This window comes from Embiotoca jacksoni, unplaced genomic scaffold (genome assembly GCF_022577435.1).
Source record: "Embiotoca jacksoni isolate LCO1_2020_lvr unplaced genomic scaffold, fEmbJac1.0.p SCAF_1, whole genome shotgun sequence".
Taxonomy (NCBI): Eukaryota; Metazoa; Chordata; class Actinopteri; family Embiotocidae; genus Embiotoca; species Embiotoca jacksoni.
Window position 1 is genome coordinate 7380396 of NW_027185229.1, and position 16478 is coordinate 7396873.

At 41.6% G+C, this 16478-nt stretch overlaps 1 protein-coding gene across 1 annotated transcript; it reads right to left on the reverse strand.

The window, feature by feature from the left end:
• Positions 1-281: 281 nt before the first annotated feature.
• On the reverse strand, positions 282-15017 carry pcsk1 (proprotein convertase subtilisin/kexin type 1). The gene is made up of 14 exons (XM_069167719.1): positions 14587-15017; positions 13390-13494; positions 13146-13268; positions 9817-9963; positions 8582-8658; positions 7977-8065; positions 6848-7020; positions 6302-6514; positions 6052-6152; positions 5688-5921; positions 4378-4535; positions 4148-4281; positions 3713-3874; positions 282-2522 (listed from the first exon to the last, which is right to left on the reverse strand). Exons 1-14 carry the CDS (start codon positions 14773-14775, stop codon positions 2100-2102), a joined length of 2328 nt encoding a protein of 775 aa, XP_069023820.1. The 5' UTR covers positions 14776-15017; the 3' UTR covers positions 282-2099.
• Between the last annotated feature and the right edge of the window lie 1461 nt (positions 15018-16478).

Sequence of the window (16478 nt, forward strand, 5' to 3'; positions counted from 1 at the left end):
TCTTTGCTCTTCCGGGTGAGTTCATTACTTTCTAGCTAATTTCTTTCCTCCATTATGACTTTTTCCAGTTCCTGAGTTTTTCCCTATTTACCTGCTCGCTTCAACTTCCGCCTCCTGCGTGGTGCGTTTGAGTGCTCTCGCTTGTGTCACCGCGACAGAAATGAATTAGTTCTTCTTTCACTGCAATGTCTTTTATCTACCACAAAATGTTACTTTAGCAACATTTTATGTCAAATCTAAGGAAAATTGTTCACCGCAAGAGACTCAAACAAACTCAAGAGGTCAATTTGCAGTTTATTACGATAAATCTCATATTTTTTTTTGTACATCCATACAGAAATTTCAACATAATGTTGTTTTTTGTAAACAACTTTGGACTGAAGTATCAGTCAAAAACAAAAACATAAAGAAAACAGCACAGGCTACACTAAGAATGGATAATTACAGGGTGCACGTAAAGCGTTTTCCCCAAACCAAATCATCTTTTTTCCTGCTGTCACCTTGTTGGCAGAGAAGTGGGGCAGGCAGATCCAAGCTGGAGAATAGAGACTCTGCACAAAGGCTTCTTAACTCTTCATGTCATAAACACTTACACTAGAATCCGTAAATTGATCTACACCACGCAGAGATGATTGTGCACATTTTTTACAGCTTATATTGAGGAGTTCAACATGAATGGGCCTGAAGGTTGCAGTGCAAAGCCCCTATTCTACAGAGCCTCTGAGGTGGGCTAGGTCCGGTAATATTAAATGAATAGTACCAGGGAAGTGGTTCAGTTGCAAATAATAATGCATAATAAATAAACAAATAAATCAAATCAGTCCAGGATTCACAGAACTGTTTGTAGTTGGCATATTGCAGATGATGAACAAACAACATAATTAGCCATTTGCACAATCACTGAATACGTACGACGCTTTTTGACAGCAAAGATTTTGGCAGTGTTCATTTGTAGTTCTGATAACTACACCGACTTTGCAGTTACTGAGTGAACTGTGCCACAAGAAAATGAACCCCTAAAGGGTTTGGTACTGAATATATTATTTCATAAGCTATGAGGATCTTTAGAAAAATATCTCATTTAATGCAGCATTGTACTCATATAAAATAAATAAATTGCACAAGATTAATCTGTAATTTCTTTTCAATGGAGAGACTCTCTGGTGTTCCTTCTGTTATTTGTTATTAGGTCAAGTGTTTTCTTTTCTTTTTGTGTGTTTGTTTTTCTCTTTTTTTTTTTATCATGGTATATGGTACTTCCAAACAAAATATATTTCTCATAATGCTTTGAAGAGTCCAGAGTCTTTTTCTCTCCTGAGCTTTGTTAACACCCTGAGAATAATCTTTTGTCAACAGCTGATCAATTTAAAATTTACTTTTATTTCGAATGCATGCTGCATACTTATGCTGCATAAGTCCATGTAATACTATTTGACTTCATGTTATTTTTCTTTTTTGGGGGATCAATTTGTCTTCTGCAGTGAGTAAAGTGAGTAAGTTTCCTGTTATACTGTGAAACATATTGAGAAAAACCATGTCGGACGGCCAAAATAGAAAAAGAAATGGGATTTTTGAATTGGAAAGTGGGATGTCAAGTGTTTTCAAAACCATATTACAATCATTGTCTCTGTATAATATATAGATAATATATAGATACTATTACAAAACTTATATTCTAAAGGTGGCATGCTTGAGCAGGCAGTAAAGAGAAGAGAGACAAGGCCACCATCACCCCCCCCCTTTTTTTGTTAAATGCTTTTATATTTTCACTACATGACATGAAGACATAATTTATAGAAGACAGGCCCTAAAATAAGTCCATGTTTTGAATCACATTTGGCCATTTTGCATGGCTGATTGAAGGAATGAAAGTGTTGATTAACAAATGATGAATGGCAAATGAAGGTAAATAGATCAGATATGCAGCATTTTGGGGGGTAAAACAGAACTGAGTGGAAGAGTTCTCTTTTCTGTATTTCTCTTCACTTCTCCGGTGCCCAGTCTCCTCCATCTGCTCTGTGTTTTCTTTACGCCTTGTTGCGCCGCTCCCAGAACCAACACCATGCCTCCCCTCTTCCTCCTGGACCTCCTCTCCGCTCTCACTTGCGATCATCGTCGAGCATCTCAAACAGGGCCTGCAGCAGTCGGTCATCTCTGTGCCAGTACGGCTTAGTGCGGTAGAAGCCGTCGCTGTAGTCGCTGTAGACACTGTCCTTGGGGCCCCGGTACTTGTTGATCATGTCCAGAGCCTGGTACAGCTTCTGAGGTGGGAGTCTTGTAGCGGGAGGAGAGAGGCTCTGACCCTGCTGCTGCTTCCTCCAGGCAGAGGAGGCCCTGGCTACGGTCTGGGACTGCTGCAGAGCCGGGGTCTGCCGGTTGAAGGCCGTCTGCAGGAGACGCAGCAGGGCCAGGGAGGGGGAGTAGGGGGGATTTGAGGGTTTTTGGGGCTCCTTCTCCAGACTGGAAAGAGAGGAGGCCTGTGCAGTCTCCGTCTTCTGAGGGGGGTGGGCCTGTGTGGGATCCTGTATCACCAGACAAACAGGGAGGAGACACACCATTGGTTCAAGACGCACACTGAGAGACAAAAATGATCCTCAAGAGTGTGCAGCTAAAAATAAACAACAGTCACAACAATCAGGTCATTTAAATCCAGGCAGGACAGTGACAAAGCATATCCCATTGAGCAAAATGTTGCACTACTCTACTGTATTTCTCCAACATAACTCATTGTACAAATAGCATATTTATAGTACATTCAAATACATTACCAGTAATCCAACAAATCTGGAAAATTTAATGATTTACTATAGTTTGGATCCATTGTCTTTTTGTTTTTCTTGTCATACAAGTGACAAAGCTCCACTGTGCCAGTGTCGCTCAGTCAGTCAGTCCAGCTCTTTGGTTGAGACAGAAATATCTCACAACTAGGCTATTACATGGATTTCCATAAAATGTCCATAACATTTAGAGACATTCTGACATTCATGCTAGTTTACAGATTAATCCTGATCGCTTCAGTAGTTCTGTTTTTATTGTTTCCTGCCACCATGCGGTTCACATTTGTGATTTAAAATGTCTCAAGAACTATTAGATAGCTACTCGCATTCAGTCCCACCTCAGGTTTATTATTATCACTTTGGAGACCCTTTAACTTTTCATCAAGCGACATCGTTAGATCACAAATGCGTTAAATACTTTGTTTTATAGCCAGATATCAGCAGAAATGGATACTGGCATGGTAACCTGGTAAGCTAAGGTGGTGAACATTACACTCGCCAAACATCTGTATTTTACTATTGTTATGTTTGCCTTAGTATGCCGAAGTCGGCTTGCATTTGTCTCAAAGCGCAGACTCTCAGTGCCCTGCATGGCTGTAGCCTCTTATTGCAAAACTTTTACATTTGTTGGAGGAACATTGGGTAGCTAATTTGTTAGTGACCTAAACCAGGATCATGTCATGTCTTTATGCTTTGTGTTTCTGTTATTAAGTGCCACTGGGAGTCTTCATAGTTTACCCTCTTGTGTTTTAATGTATCACCTCATTTAGCTTCACTTTGTGTTATCAAGAGCAGGTTCAGTGTTCCTACATTAGGCCTTTCCTGTTGAGGGCCTCATGCACTTGCTCATCCCTCCCTTTCTTCCTGCTAACATCCAGACCATTGATTGGTTGAAGGCATTCACCTGCAGTTTTTAATGTTAAACTTGTACTCGCCTCCATCATGTCATCCATGTGCTCCACACCACGACGGTCGTTCTGCACAGCGTTGTAAGGAATGTACACTCGAGGTTTTTTCATGTGCTCTGGTTTCTCTGACGTTCCGTGGAGAATCAGCTTCCAGTTCAAAATCTGACCCTCGTTCTCCATACGGCCCGACTGTGGAAGGGAATAAGGTTGATTAAATGTCAAGAAGAAAAAAGAAGAAAAAAAACAGTGGAAACTCAGCAAACCAGCCAACATTTTGGTTCCAGTAACAGGGACACTTGTGTATACTTTTAGGTATTTTTTGCATTCTTCGTGGCTTACAATATGACTTCCTTACAGCTTTTGTTATGTAACAGATGAATTTTTGTTTATACTACATGTAGAAATTTGAAACTATGTATGAAAACTATTGCAAAGTTTTACCACCAACTGTGTGTGACTCACAGTATCTGTGATCTTTAGGGTCCATGTACCAGCAGGATCTTCTCCCCATGTATGGACAGACATGAAGTCCCAGTTTCTGAAGCCATTGGAGGACGTGTCCCTCTCTCGCTCAGCCAGCAGCACTGTACTGGTTCCTGAGGGGAAATCCAAAGAGATGGATCATTTGAGAGCTTTTGCTATTTTGGCTCACGTGTGTGTTGCTGTTGTGGGTTTGCGTGCATCTCTCTCACCTGCTGGGGAGGTGAGTGTGATGTGCAGGTCCCCTCTCCTGGTGTATTCAATGCTGGCCTCCACCTGCACGTGCTCCAATGAGCGGACGGCGTTGTCCTGCCCCTCACAAGCTTTGGTTGGAATCTCTATAGTGATCTCCCCTGCTGCTTTTAGCTCCCTGTGGGATGCATTAATATAGCAGTGAATGAGACACAAACAGGTCCCTATGACAACAAAAGTCGATCATATGTGTTCTCATTGTCGCTGTAAGATCTGGTAAAAAGCACCAGGGTGGTAAAGAGACATAACGCTGCTCTACCAGCACCAATTACATATCACTGTACAGTTAGTTCACTGACAATCGCATGCATACATAATGTGCATAAGCAGATTTGGAAGCATTTGGTCACTCATTTGCAAAAACAGCTAATCCCCATCTCCAGACATGAATGAAAGGATTTCCGTGATCAAGCGGGCTAAAGCTGGAGGGGGTTGTAGACCACTACGCATTGACGGAAATTTAGAGCCAAATCCTCGGGATTAAACAGGGATGTAGCAAGGTAATGGAGAAACTGGGTGTCAGTGCTATTGATTCCCATAATCCATAGCAAACTGCAGAATGGACACTTGAAGGAACACCGGGCCCAGTTGACTTTAGCTGCTGTTGGTGGTTCAATGTGATGTCAAAGGTTTCAAGGATAAAGTGTAGCATGTGATTACATTTTCTGTAATTATTTGGTAATACAAAAATGAATGCAAACAATACATTTGGTGGGACAGCAGAGAGCAGAATGCTTCCTCTTAGTTTCTGTCCACCGCTGGCAGCTTTTGGATTTGGATATTTAATCCCACTGTTTAACAATTAGTAATTATGAAAGTGCTTACAGTTCATGATTGACATCAAATTTAAATGATCGTAGTACTAATTCGTTTTCATGCCACAGAAAGCCTACCCCCTGCTTACGGCTTGTTATTGTCATGACTCCACTCAGAAAGCAACAGATGCATCTCTAATAACACAGATGGTTTTATCTGTTTACTTTGTCGGACCCAAATTGTCAGGACGAAAAGAATAAAAGCTCTCTCCATGTCTAAAATTAGATACATTGTCAGAATGTTGTGTCTACTACAGCAGGAAATATTAGGAGGTCTGGATTGTGTCACAAACATAACCATATATGAAACTGCTTAATGTGTACTCTTTGTATTTTGCTGTTTCTTTTTGTTACCATTTTAGATGGAGTGGGCATAAATCTTGGGCTACTGGTTATCACTGATAAGTAAGAAACACCAGATCAGAGAGATAATGTTCTAGCAGAATTGGACATACCTTGACTGAAAAGAATCATCCCTGACGATACATTGCTTCTTTTCTGGCACGTGCTTCCAGGTGGCCGGGTCAGCGAGGTCCACCAGGGCTTTGGCATTGAGAAGGCCAAAGCCGAAGCGGCTGTTGACCATCAACCCCGCTCCGTTCCTCTTCCAGCCCGGGTTATTGGCCAAAGGATCGAACTCTGAGGTCCAGACCACAATGTGCTGCAGGTCCCTCCAGGTAAGATCAGGACTGAGGTACGAGATGGACAGGGAGGCAGATCAGTGGAAATTCAGATGACATTACTGTATTGTAAATTATAATTATAATATTCACTTTAGTTTGTATGAGTAACAAGTGTTAGATTAGCACAGTTGCATACTTTTGTTCCAGGGCCAGAGCAAATATTCCAGCAGCCAGCGGCGCAGAGGCCGAAGTCCCAGTGTGAGTCTGGGTGCACTCATTGTGCAGATCAGCACTTGTCTTAAAACAAGCAAGTAAAGAATGGCATTAATATTAAATTCATGGATTAAAATAACCTTTTTTAACATGACATGTCCATCTTACAATACCACCATGACGTAACATGGTGTAATGTAATACAATGCGACATAACAGATGTCGCTCCTTACAATCCTCTGGTCCGTGTAGTCGCCACTGCTGTACGCTGTCGCCAGAGTGGAGGAGCACTTCTCAGCGTACCACGGGGACAGGCCCTGCTGGGAGGCGCTGCTGATTGAGATAGTGTAGAGGCTGTCTGTGTAACCGTCACAGTCGCAGTTATCGCCCTGGCGGCCGCCATTACCCGATGCCCAAACAAAGATAGAGCCTTTCCCACCACGGCCCTACAGAAGGCACGACAGAGGAAAGGAAAGGATCAGATTCTGCCCTTCAGCTTGGGTTACAAAACATACCTCATGTAATAGACAGTATAAAATACATACTAATGCTGTCATGATGTCATCTAGAAATTTATAAAAAGGAAAATCTCAGGGTTTAACAAACTATTTAGAGGTATGGGGTGTAATAATTCTACATACATATGTAAATATATAAAGCACATATTTTTAGTCAGTTAGATTCCCATCACAGCTGCAGATTATAGCTCCCATTACGAACCTCAATGTCTCATCACACTAACTGAATGTGCGTACCAACAGTCCCGGCTTATAATTTACCTTCTGAATACCATATTCAAAAGCCTTCTGGGCCAATCGACCAGGGCCCTCCACTGTCTTGCCATCATCGTTGGGTCCCCAGCTCGCACTGTAGATGTCCACATGGTCTGGATTAAACCCAATGGAGCTCGCCTCGATGGCATCAGTCACGATCCCATCCAGCATACGAATCCCTGAGCAGAGAGAGACAGGACCGTTAGTGCACAGTTCCCAGTTGCTCTTCATTTACTGGTATTCAAACTCACGGACATACTGGCAATTTCTATCTATTCCTTAGTATGGAAGTAAAGAAAGAAAGAACAAACTACAAAGCCCTTTACTTAATTTAGCATCTTCTTTTTTAGGGCAGAAACATTTGTGACGTTCCAGTTTTAAGATTCAGGTCTGCGTCACTAAGGGACCAGCTGCCACTGTTAGAAGCCCTCCAGATGTTGAAGCCTTAATATGAAAACCCTTGTTTAGGTGGATTGGAGCTCAGTAATTTTGGAGAGTGATATTATGCAACCATCTGGTATCAAAATCAGGCCTCCATCAGGAAATATTTCTTGTCTACATGCTCAAAATAAATAAAAATCTCTGGATGTGACTTAGACTTTAGACTTTAGACTTTAGATTTAGACTTTATTAATCCCACAGTGGGGAAATTAGGCGTCACAGCAGCATAGAAACACAAAAAGGTGCACACAAAATGAAAAGATTTACAAATACATACACATTAAATAAGATAGATAGAAAAATAAGAGCAATGAATAAATAAATAAACACACAGAGTATATACACAAAAACAAATACAATAAAATCAAATCAAAAATACAGCTTGGGATGAATGGAAAGTGTCAGTTGCTATGAAATGAAATGAAATGAAATGAAATGAAATGAACAGTGCAACGTTATTTTATGGTGGTGTTGAATAGTGCAGCTAGTTTATAAAAAGCATGTTGACAACCTCGTACATAGTGAATGATCGATGTGCCCTGTTCTTTTGTACCATGTTTAATAACATTTACATTTCATGTCAATCACATTTTTCCATTTTACAACACAGAATGTGCATTAAGATAAAGATGCTGTGTGATGCATTATAGTGAACTTAGATGTTTAAAAAAATAAAATAAATCAAAGCTCTTACCTCCAACCTTGGAGTTGTACGCCACTCCAACTCCACATTTATTGTTGTCTGCCTGCATAGCAATCTCCCCTGCACACCGAGTGCCATGCCTGAGAGGAAATGACATACTTTAGTGACACATTTGCTTGTTTTTGTGAAAAAAAAAATGAAAAGAAAAGTGTATTTCGTTGAAAATAGTGCAGACATTTAAAAACTTAAAATAGCAAATGCTATGATATTCTTGAACTGTGGAAGATGCTGATAACAAAGAAGCACAGGGTTGTTGGCAGAGAAGTGTGTGTGTGTGTGTGTGTGTGTGTGTGTGTGTGTGTGTGTGTGTGTGTGTGTGTGTGTGTGTGTGTGTGTGTGTGTGTGTGCGCGCAGCAGATAGCAGAGGGTTTGTTAACTTAAACAGTAGTAAACTGAGTCTGGCGAAAGGAATGATTCCTAATTGAGATGACGAATTTGCTCCTGACATTGTCAATCAATGTAACAACCAGGGTGAAAACAAGACTTCTCCAGGGGAAGAGATCTCTGAAGATATACCAAAGAAAAAGTAAGTCTGTGAAAAGATTTCAAATGTTTACACCAGGAGAATGTTCAGGTAATATTCCCAGTTAACTTACTTGTTTTCATTGGTGGAGTCGTATCTGGGAAAAGGGTCGGGGTCGTTGTCGTTGAAATCATAGCTAGCTGCTGCATCCTTTAGAAAATAAAAAGGAAAACATTTAAGTCCTTTTTGAAAAGCTGAGATGACGTCGGCGCACATCAGTGACGAAGGCTTCAAACACAGATTTGTCAGGGCTGACCTGCTGCCATGGTGACACATGTGATTGGTGTTGAGAGAGTGATGTGACCAAATAGTGAAACCGCACATATTGAATAACTCTGAGGATGAAGGAGTGCTTGTCAACAGCTATCTATTGAAACACTGAGACTGCTAGAAATGCTGTTTTTGCCAAAGGGTTGTGTCATGGCTCGACAAACTGCAGGTTTTATACTACTACACTGTGTGTGGGATGGCATGTCCTGTCTGTTCTCTTTTTGTCAGTCCCATCATTCCCCTACACTAGAAAATATAATAAATGTGCAAATCTCTTTAAACAGGAAATTAAAATAAGCTACTTTAGCCTCCTTTCAGTTTCTGGTTCACAGCAGCCGCTTTAATATGCTGTTAAATCTGTGACTGTCATTTTAGAATTACTGCTATTAAGTTATGCAAATGATCACCGCTGACATGCCTTGATTATTAAGGATGAGCATCTCGGTTGATTGATCCACTTTGATTAATCAGCGTTAACTAAATTACAGCAGGAGTTGTTTCCATCAGCCCTGTTTTCATACATTATTTCTCTTCCCCTCTCCCTCCCTCAGTCCCTCTCTCTTCCTCTTTCAGTCTTCTGCTCTGGTGAGGCAGCGGCTTCTGAAAGCTGTTTGAAACCACACCACAGATGGGGCTTTTTAAGGCTTTTAGAGTTTCTCTCAACAAGAGAAACTGTGCCAAAAGGAAAGCACACTGAGCTCCTATTTAGGCATGCTCGGTCTCATAGACTTGTAATTATCAACATCCCCTTTCAGGCTGTCAAAACATTACCGGAGGAGTGAGAAATATTTTCAAATTCTGCATCCCTAAAGAAAAAGAGTATTCAGGAGTCATTTGCATCAAAATAATTATTACAGAAAAATGCCCATCCTGCGTTTAGGAATTAAAAACCTGCCAAGCTCCTCGGAGACGCTCATTATAATATAGAAGATTTATTACTGTCTTTATGAATCGTCTTGTTAGGTGTCACCGGCAGCGTAGTTATGGCAACGGCAGGCCCCGACGATGGAGGCTGTCTCTATGGAAACGGTATCTTACGTAGTTGGAGTAGATGTCTGTGTGGTTCCACTCCAGCCCATCATCGAGCACGGTGATGACCACTCCTTTCCCTGTGATGCCTTTCTGCCACACAGGGATCACATGCAGGTCGAGCTTTGGCAGCGAGGAGGACGTCCGGGTGTCTTGCTATAAAGGAAGGGACAAAATAACCAAATTGCACATGTAATATGATTTAAAACTAAATTGTGAATAAATGATCTGCGACCACTTCATCTAACCTGGGTGGTAAAGTATTATCATACTTGTTAAAAGGGTCGTCTAATACAGGGTCCTCCAGCCTGCTGAGTCTGCCTGTTCATCCACTGACCTTTACAGTTATCATTATTGGATTGTCAGCCTTTCCTTTGTCTTGACTTGAGTCCACTCCTGTGGCCACTTGCAGGCAAATTGCTGCTAGATAGTCATAATATTTAGGCTTTTGTGTTCCCCAATACAGAAACTCTACTGATGAATTCAACCCTCAAGGTGTCACAGTGCCAAGAGTGTTTAGCAGTGTGCTCCATTTACATTCAATCCCTCTGTCGGATTATTTAGAAATCCATCTCTGAGGCTATATGCTATTACCCAGTGTGGGATGCTCCAAGTCTGTTTGAAATGGAAAATATGCAGGAGCTGAGCTGAATGAGCAGGGCCTGTTTGCCTGTTTGCCTGCCTGTTTGCCTGCCTGCTTGACTTGGGTAGAGTATGATTCAGAGCTGGAGACAGCTAAGACTAAAAAAAGAACTCTGCTCTTTCGCTCTTTGTGCATTATGCACAGACACTGCAGAACGCCACCCCAAGACGTGACTCATCCCTGTGATGTATTGCCTTTTTTTTTTTCTTTTTTTTCTCTCCTTGGCTTCCACTCCCCATTTTCACCCCATCCTTTCGCTTATTGTACCACTCTTTCACCTGAGGTAGCATCACTTCTAGCCGACAGAGAAAACTACACAAATCTCAATATAAATGCACAACAGACTTTTAAACAGGAAGCTATTCACTCCCAGCTAGCTCATATCTACAGTTTGCTAGTTTTGGTGAAACACCAAATGACTCACTTGTTGACGCTGGTTGCAGCTAAGGGGGCTCTCAGTGACCCGCCATGTGTTGATTTTAATGGTACACAGCAAACACACACAGCAGTTTATGCCAGTCTCTCTGCACTGACTGCATATATAATGAGTGAGTGGACACACACGCCAGAGCACAAAGAGATCCCTCGATGCACAATTAACATGGACTGACACATGTACAGCCATGGATACACACACACACACACACACACACACACACACACACGCACACGCACACATATACACACACATCCATGCAGGCGAGAGGAATCTCAAACTACAAGTATGAGTCACTCTCTGATTAAATTCAGGCAGTCACCCACTCGTGATAGATAAACACACTCATCATGTTCCCAGACCCAGCTCTCCCCCTCTGCCATTATACTGGCCACTGCCCCCATCACGCAGCTCCACCCCAACTCTAATGTCAGTGATCATCAGATCTGCTAACGTCACGGCCTTTTCTAACCTGTTGCACATCTCTGCGTCACCCACACACTGGGATCTCTGTCTTATTTACTCCTTCTTCCTTATCATAAGTGTGTCCTCATTTGCAAAGGCTAGAGGTGAAAACACAACATTATACCATAATGACTGATGTAAAAAAGGTGACTCATGAGACCAGTGTTTTATCTATCTCCGTGCCGCGTCCTTGCTGAATGGAAAAAGGGAACGATAATGCTTCAGATGAACTACGTGGCCCGTTCGCTGTGACACAGAGACAGGCTCATGTGGAAATACACTAAGTGGCATTTTAAGGCCAATTCCATTAGTGTCATCATCCCTCATCAGCAAAAATGATTCATCTCAATTTGTTTTCTTATTCCCCACAAGCGTGTGACTCATGGTCGGTTACAGCAGGTGCAAAGAAGTCGAGGCCGAGAGAACGTAATACGCATCTCTCTTCCTCAAATGTACACACAAACACTGTTAAAATCAGAAGCCAACCTTTGATGGTGATCAAGCTAAACACAATTCAGGGATTTTGCTTCACTGATCACTACAATAACCGATCAGACTCCCATTAATCAAAGTGATGTGAAATGATATAGCCGATAACAGAGATCATGTCTGTTTCCTGCAGCTTAACAGCGTGTGGTGAACATGCTACATGATACATGGTCTGATTGTGATTTTTCATCATGGAGATTAGAAATGAAACAGTTACTTGATCAATGGATATGTCAAGTAAAAGAAAATTAATCAGCAAAGTCAGTTTTCAAGCAAAAGTTCAAAAAACATTGCAAAGTTTAGCTCCTCTTGTTTCATCAAAACAAATAACACTCAGAACAATTACTTCAGAAAATAATCAGCAGATAAACTGATAATGAAAATAATTATCAGTTCTGGTCTTAAAAGAGTAACTTGTGGTTTAATGTATTTGGTGACCGATACAGGTCTTTGCAAACACGGTTACAGTATGTCTACTGTATGTGCTGTGGTCAATGGGACTGTTCATTCAAGGCCTATAGATCAAAATCAGTTCAGATGTCAGGGTCGACTTGCGGTCAGGATAAAGGGAAAGTGTCGGTATTGGATCTGGAAGGGGAGACACAGCTGTGACAATCTACTGTCCTCCGCTACGACGTGGCCTTAACAGGTCTGAAACATCCCATTCAGGGTAAATTGGGGGTTAATGTACGGCGTTCTGCTCTTCTCCATCCTGCCGGATTATAGTCTCTCCACCTCTCTCATCTCCACAAGGGACTGTATAACCAATTAAGCAAATGGCTCTTTTGGCTAGAACTGCTTGATAGCATGCTATTGTTTCATTGTGTTCCTATTTATTTCTCTATTCATTGGCCAGTGGTTATGAAAAGGCTGTTTGCAGTTTTGTTTTGCATCCGTGACAGATGCTTTTATGTACGCATACATGCATGCACACAGACTTACTGACACACCCATGTGTACAAATTTAGCACACATTCACTCAAATGTCTCCTGCTCGAAGCCTGAGTGCCCTGTGGGGATGGAGCAGTGAGCGTTTGGAGCTGTCCAAGGGCTTTAGTGTGTCCCTCTCAAGGGAAGACAGAACGGCTGCATGCAAGCAGAAGGCCAAAGCAGACCCTAGTACACAACATATGACCAGCAGCATGCATATCAACCTACATCTGTGGGTTATAGAGCTGTTGTAAGTACATAAAGTTCAAATGAACGTGAAGAATTTTGGATAACTTGTTGAAATTTATGTGTATTTTCTCCACCTGTGCTGTTATATGTTTCCTGTGTAAACGTTAGGCCTTCCCGGAGACTTACCAGGTACCACTGTTGGTTCCACATGGGGTCATCGAACAGCTTGTCCACTGGACAATCCCTACACTCCCTGAGGGATGCCCGCTTGCTGCGCCGCTTCTCGTACTGCTGCTCTGCCCACAACACCTACACAGACAGACAGATGAAGACATTTGATTTCTTTATCGACGTGAGGAGATGTTCCTGCAGAGACCAGGAGGAGATAACAGTAAAAAAAAGAAAGAAAAAAAAAAAAGACACCGCTCACCCGATCATCCTCAGACAGCTTCCTGGTGACGTGGTCGGCGCTGCGTTTCATTCTGCTAGGATGATTGCGGTGTTTGAACAAGAAGTGATCTTCCAGGGCCCCAATCTGCGATTGTTAGAAGGAGGATATTTTATAGGAAGTGACATAAAAGCAGCCATCAGATCACTGAGGTGGGAATTTATTTTTGACCTTTACTTCACCTGTAATACAGTGTGTTTTATTATACAATTCATGAAAGAAATCAGTTCATTATCAGACATACAGTATTTACAGCTTTTATTTCTATCAATTCCAAATTAAGACAAAACACACCGTACATGGCACACAGCTATATCAGCTTCAGTTAGGATATACTACATCAATCTTTATATTAGATTATATCTTGTATTGGCCACATTAGTGCTTTAAACTGTAAAATGATCTGAGCAAAATATGCTTTCTTTCCACAGTTGAACCAAACACATCTAGCTCTTGTTTCTGTTAAGGGTACATGCACTTATTTAAACGTCTTTGGACAAATGTGTCCTCTGAATTGTTGTTAATGTAAAAACTGTTTGAAAGAAGGCTGCGCTGCTGTATTCATCACACCCGGAAGATCACTGAATCACTGACAGTTTCTGTTCAGAGCCACAGGTTTCGTCAGAATTACTGAACTGGTCTTATAACTCAGACTGAACCTGATATGTTTGTTTAGGTGGAGGCTACAGTCTGAATTACAGGGAAAAGATGGAGATATACAGAACGGGGAAATAAAAACCCGAGTCCCAGTTATGGGTTGTCAGAAGGATGTAAACAGTGAGTCATAGCTTGATTAAATCCTCATCCTGTTATTTAACAGGGTGCTGAAAATGCTTTTGGGCTCTACAGCCAAAGCAAATGAGTTTCCAGTCTAATGGCCTTTTAAAGCAAAACAGAATAATTGATACAGCTAATGCCTGGTCTGCTGTTACAACCCAGTCCACAGCTTGTTCTTTAGGCTTAATTAACATTTCATGAATCATTTTGCCCATCTGGTTTCTATTTGAGATGTTTGATATTTAAATGAGGCTGTAGCAGAATTTATTCAGGCTCCAGTTTGATTTAATGTCATTTCAAATAAATTATACCAATGACAGCTGCCGAGCTGAGCTAATTTTAGACTCATTTAAGCTTTTTTTTTTCTGAACTGGTGCTTTGCTCCAGGGCGTTGGTGCCTACCTGTCGGACCAGCTCGTAGTCCAGCTCTCTGGCGATCAGCTCCGCAGCGGACAGCCCGCCCGGGATCTCCACAGCCCACTCGTTCAGGTACTGCCTGTCCCTGTAAGAGAACTCCAGCGACCGGGGAACCACGGAGAAGAGGACGGCAAAAACACAGCACATCACCGCTGGACGACATCTCACTTCCATGTCAGAGGTATAATTCAACCAGAAGAGAAAAATATGTATATATTTACAAACAGCTTGGATGCCTCCCAAGAAAAGCAACCAAAAAAAAAAATCCCCTCCTAAAGATGTCGTGTAGTGAGAAATAAAGATGTTCAGTTTATCCCTGAAGAAACCGCTGGCTGAGATGGAGGGAACGTGAAACTGCGCGTTATTGGTCCGCCAAGGAGAGGAAATACTGGAGATGGGGAGGGCCGGTCTGTGCGCCGCATGTGTGTGTGTGCGTGTGTGGTCGCGATGGAGGGGGAGGGGGGGGGAGGGGGTGTTCACACGTCAAATTACTGGTGCTCTGACGTCAGTTTGGCGTCTACCTTTCGGTTAGAAATGAGTTCGAGTCCCGCAGGGAGAAAGTCTAAACGGGAGGAGGAGGAGGGGGGCGATGGGACCAAAAATATCCCGCTGTTTGTCCTCGTAGGAGGAGGAGGAGGAGGAGGAGACATCGGGAAGAAACACACCAATAACAATACATATGATCCGATGAGATTGGGTACTTATAGATATTTATGATGTTGAGGTGGATGTTATGCGCCATCTTTTCACACATCCTCCTTTTATTCTGCGCGAGACAGTCATTGTAGTATTTTTCACGTATCACCAAAGCTAGATTTCAGCACCGCGGACAGCTCCTCGTTCACACTTCAGGAGGTGAAACTAAAACCAAACACAACAGGGATGTGAAGGGGGGGAAATGGGTCATTCAAGCAGCTGAGGAGACTTTTATAATACTACATTCACCAGAAAACAACAGATGTTCATTAGCTGTAAGAACGAGGATAGGTATCAAAACACAAAACAAGATATAAATGGACCGGGAGAGACACATTATAACAGGGATATTATAACTAACACATTAACATACAAGCAGTATTTTAATGTTGTAGCTGATGGAGTTGGACTGACATTTACACTCTTTATTTATATATTTTTAATTAGACTTTTTCCTTTCTACAAAACTGCTTTAAAAGCAACGCAATCATCGTTCATGTACATCTGTGTCTTCTTATTACTGTGAGGGCTTTTAGTTTACTGAAATAGTAAAAATTTTCATCATGGATATTCTCCAGTTGTCGTTTTTATCACAGGAAGGACCCATGAAACAAATACACAACACGTTTTCTTTAATAACGTTAATAAGTGACTCCTTCTGCCCTCTACTATGACAAGTCAAAATGTGTGTGGTGGAAAAGGTCTATTGTTTTTTGGGTCGGGAAATGTTATAGTGGCTACAATTTTGACTTATTACTTAAGGATCAGTCACAAAATTGCATTAGCCTGTTTTTATATTGTAGACTATTCAATTTATTGTACATATAATGTCAAACAAAAAAACAACAACACAAATAGAAATGCCAAAAGAAATTCATACACACCTATTTCATTTTATAATGTAAGTTTCAGCCTTCAAAATATCTTTCTACTGTATTTGAGATGGGAGAGTCAAATATATAATACATACGTTGCATGCAGTTTTTTAAGATGGAGTCATGCAGCATTTGGTGTTGCAGATCATGATATTTAATCAATTCTGGACTTTTCCACCATAAAATTAATTTAAGCGACAGTTTTCACAATGAATGTTGTTTTGTACAACAGAGAGAAACGCATGACAAACTGCCTTCAAACTACAGAGGAGACTGATTAAAACAACAGTAGTGTTGCTGAATTTA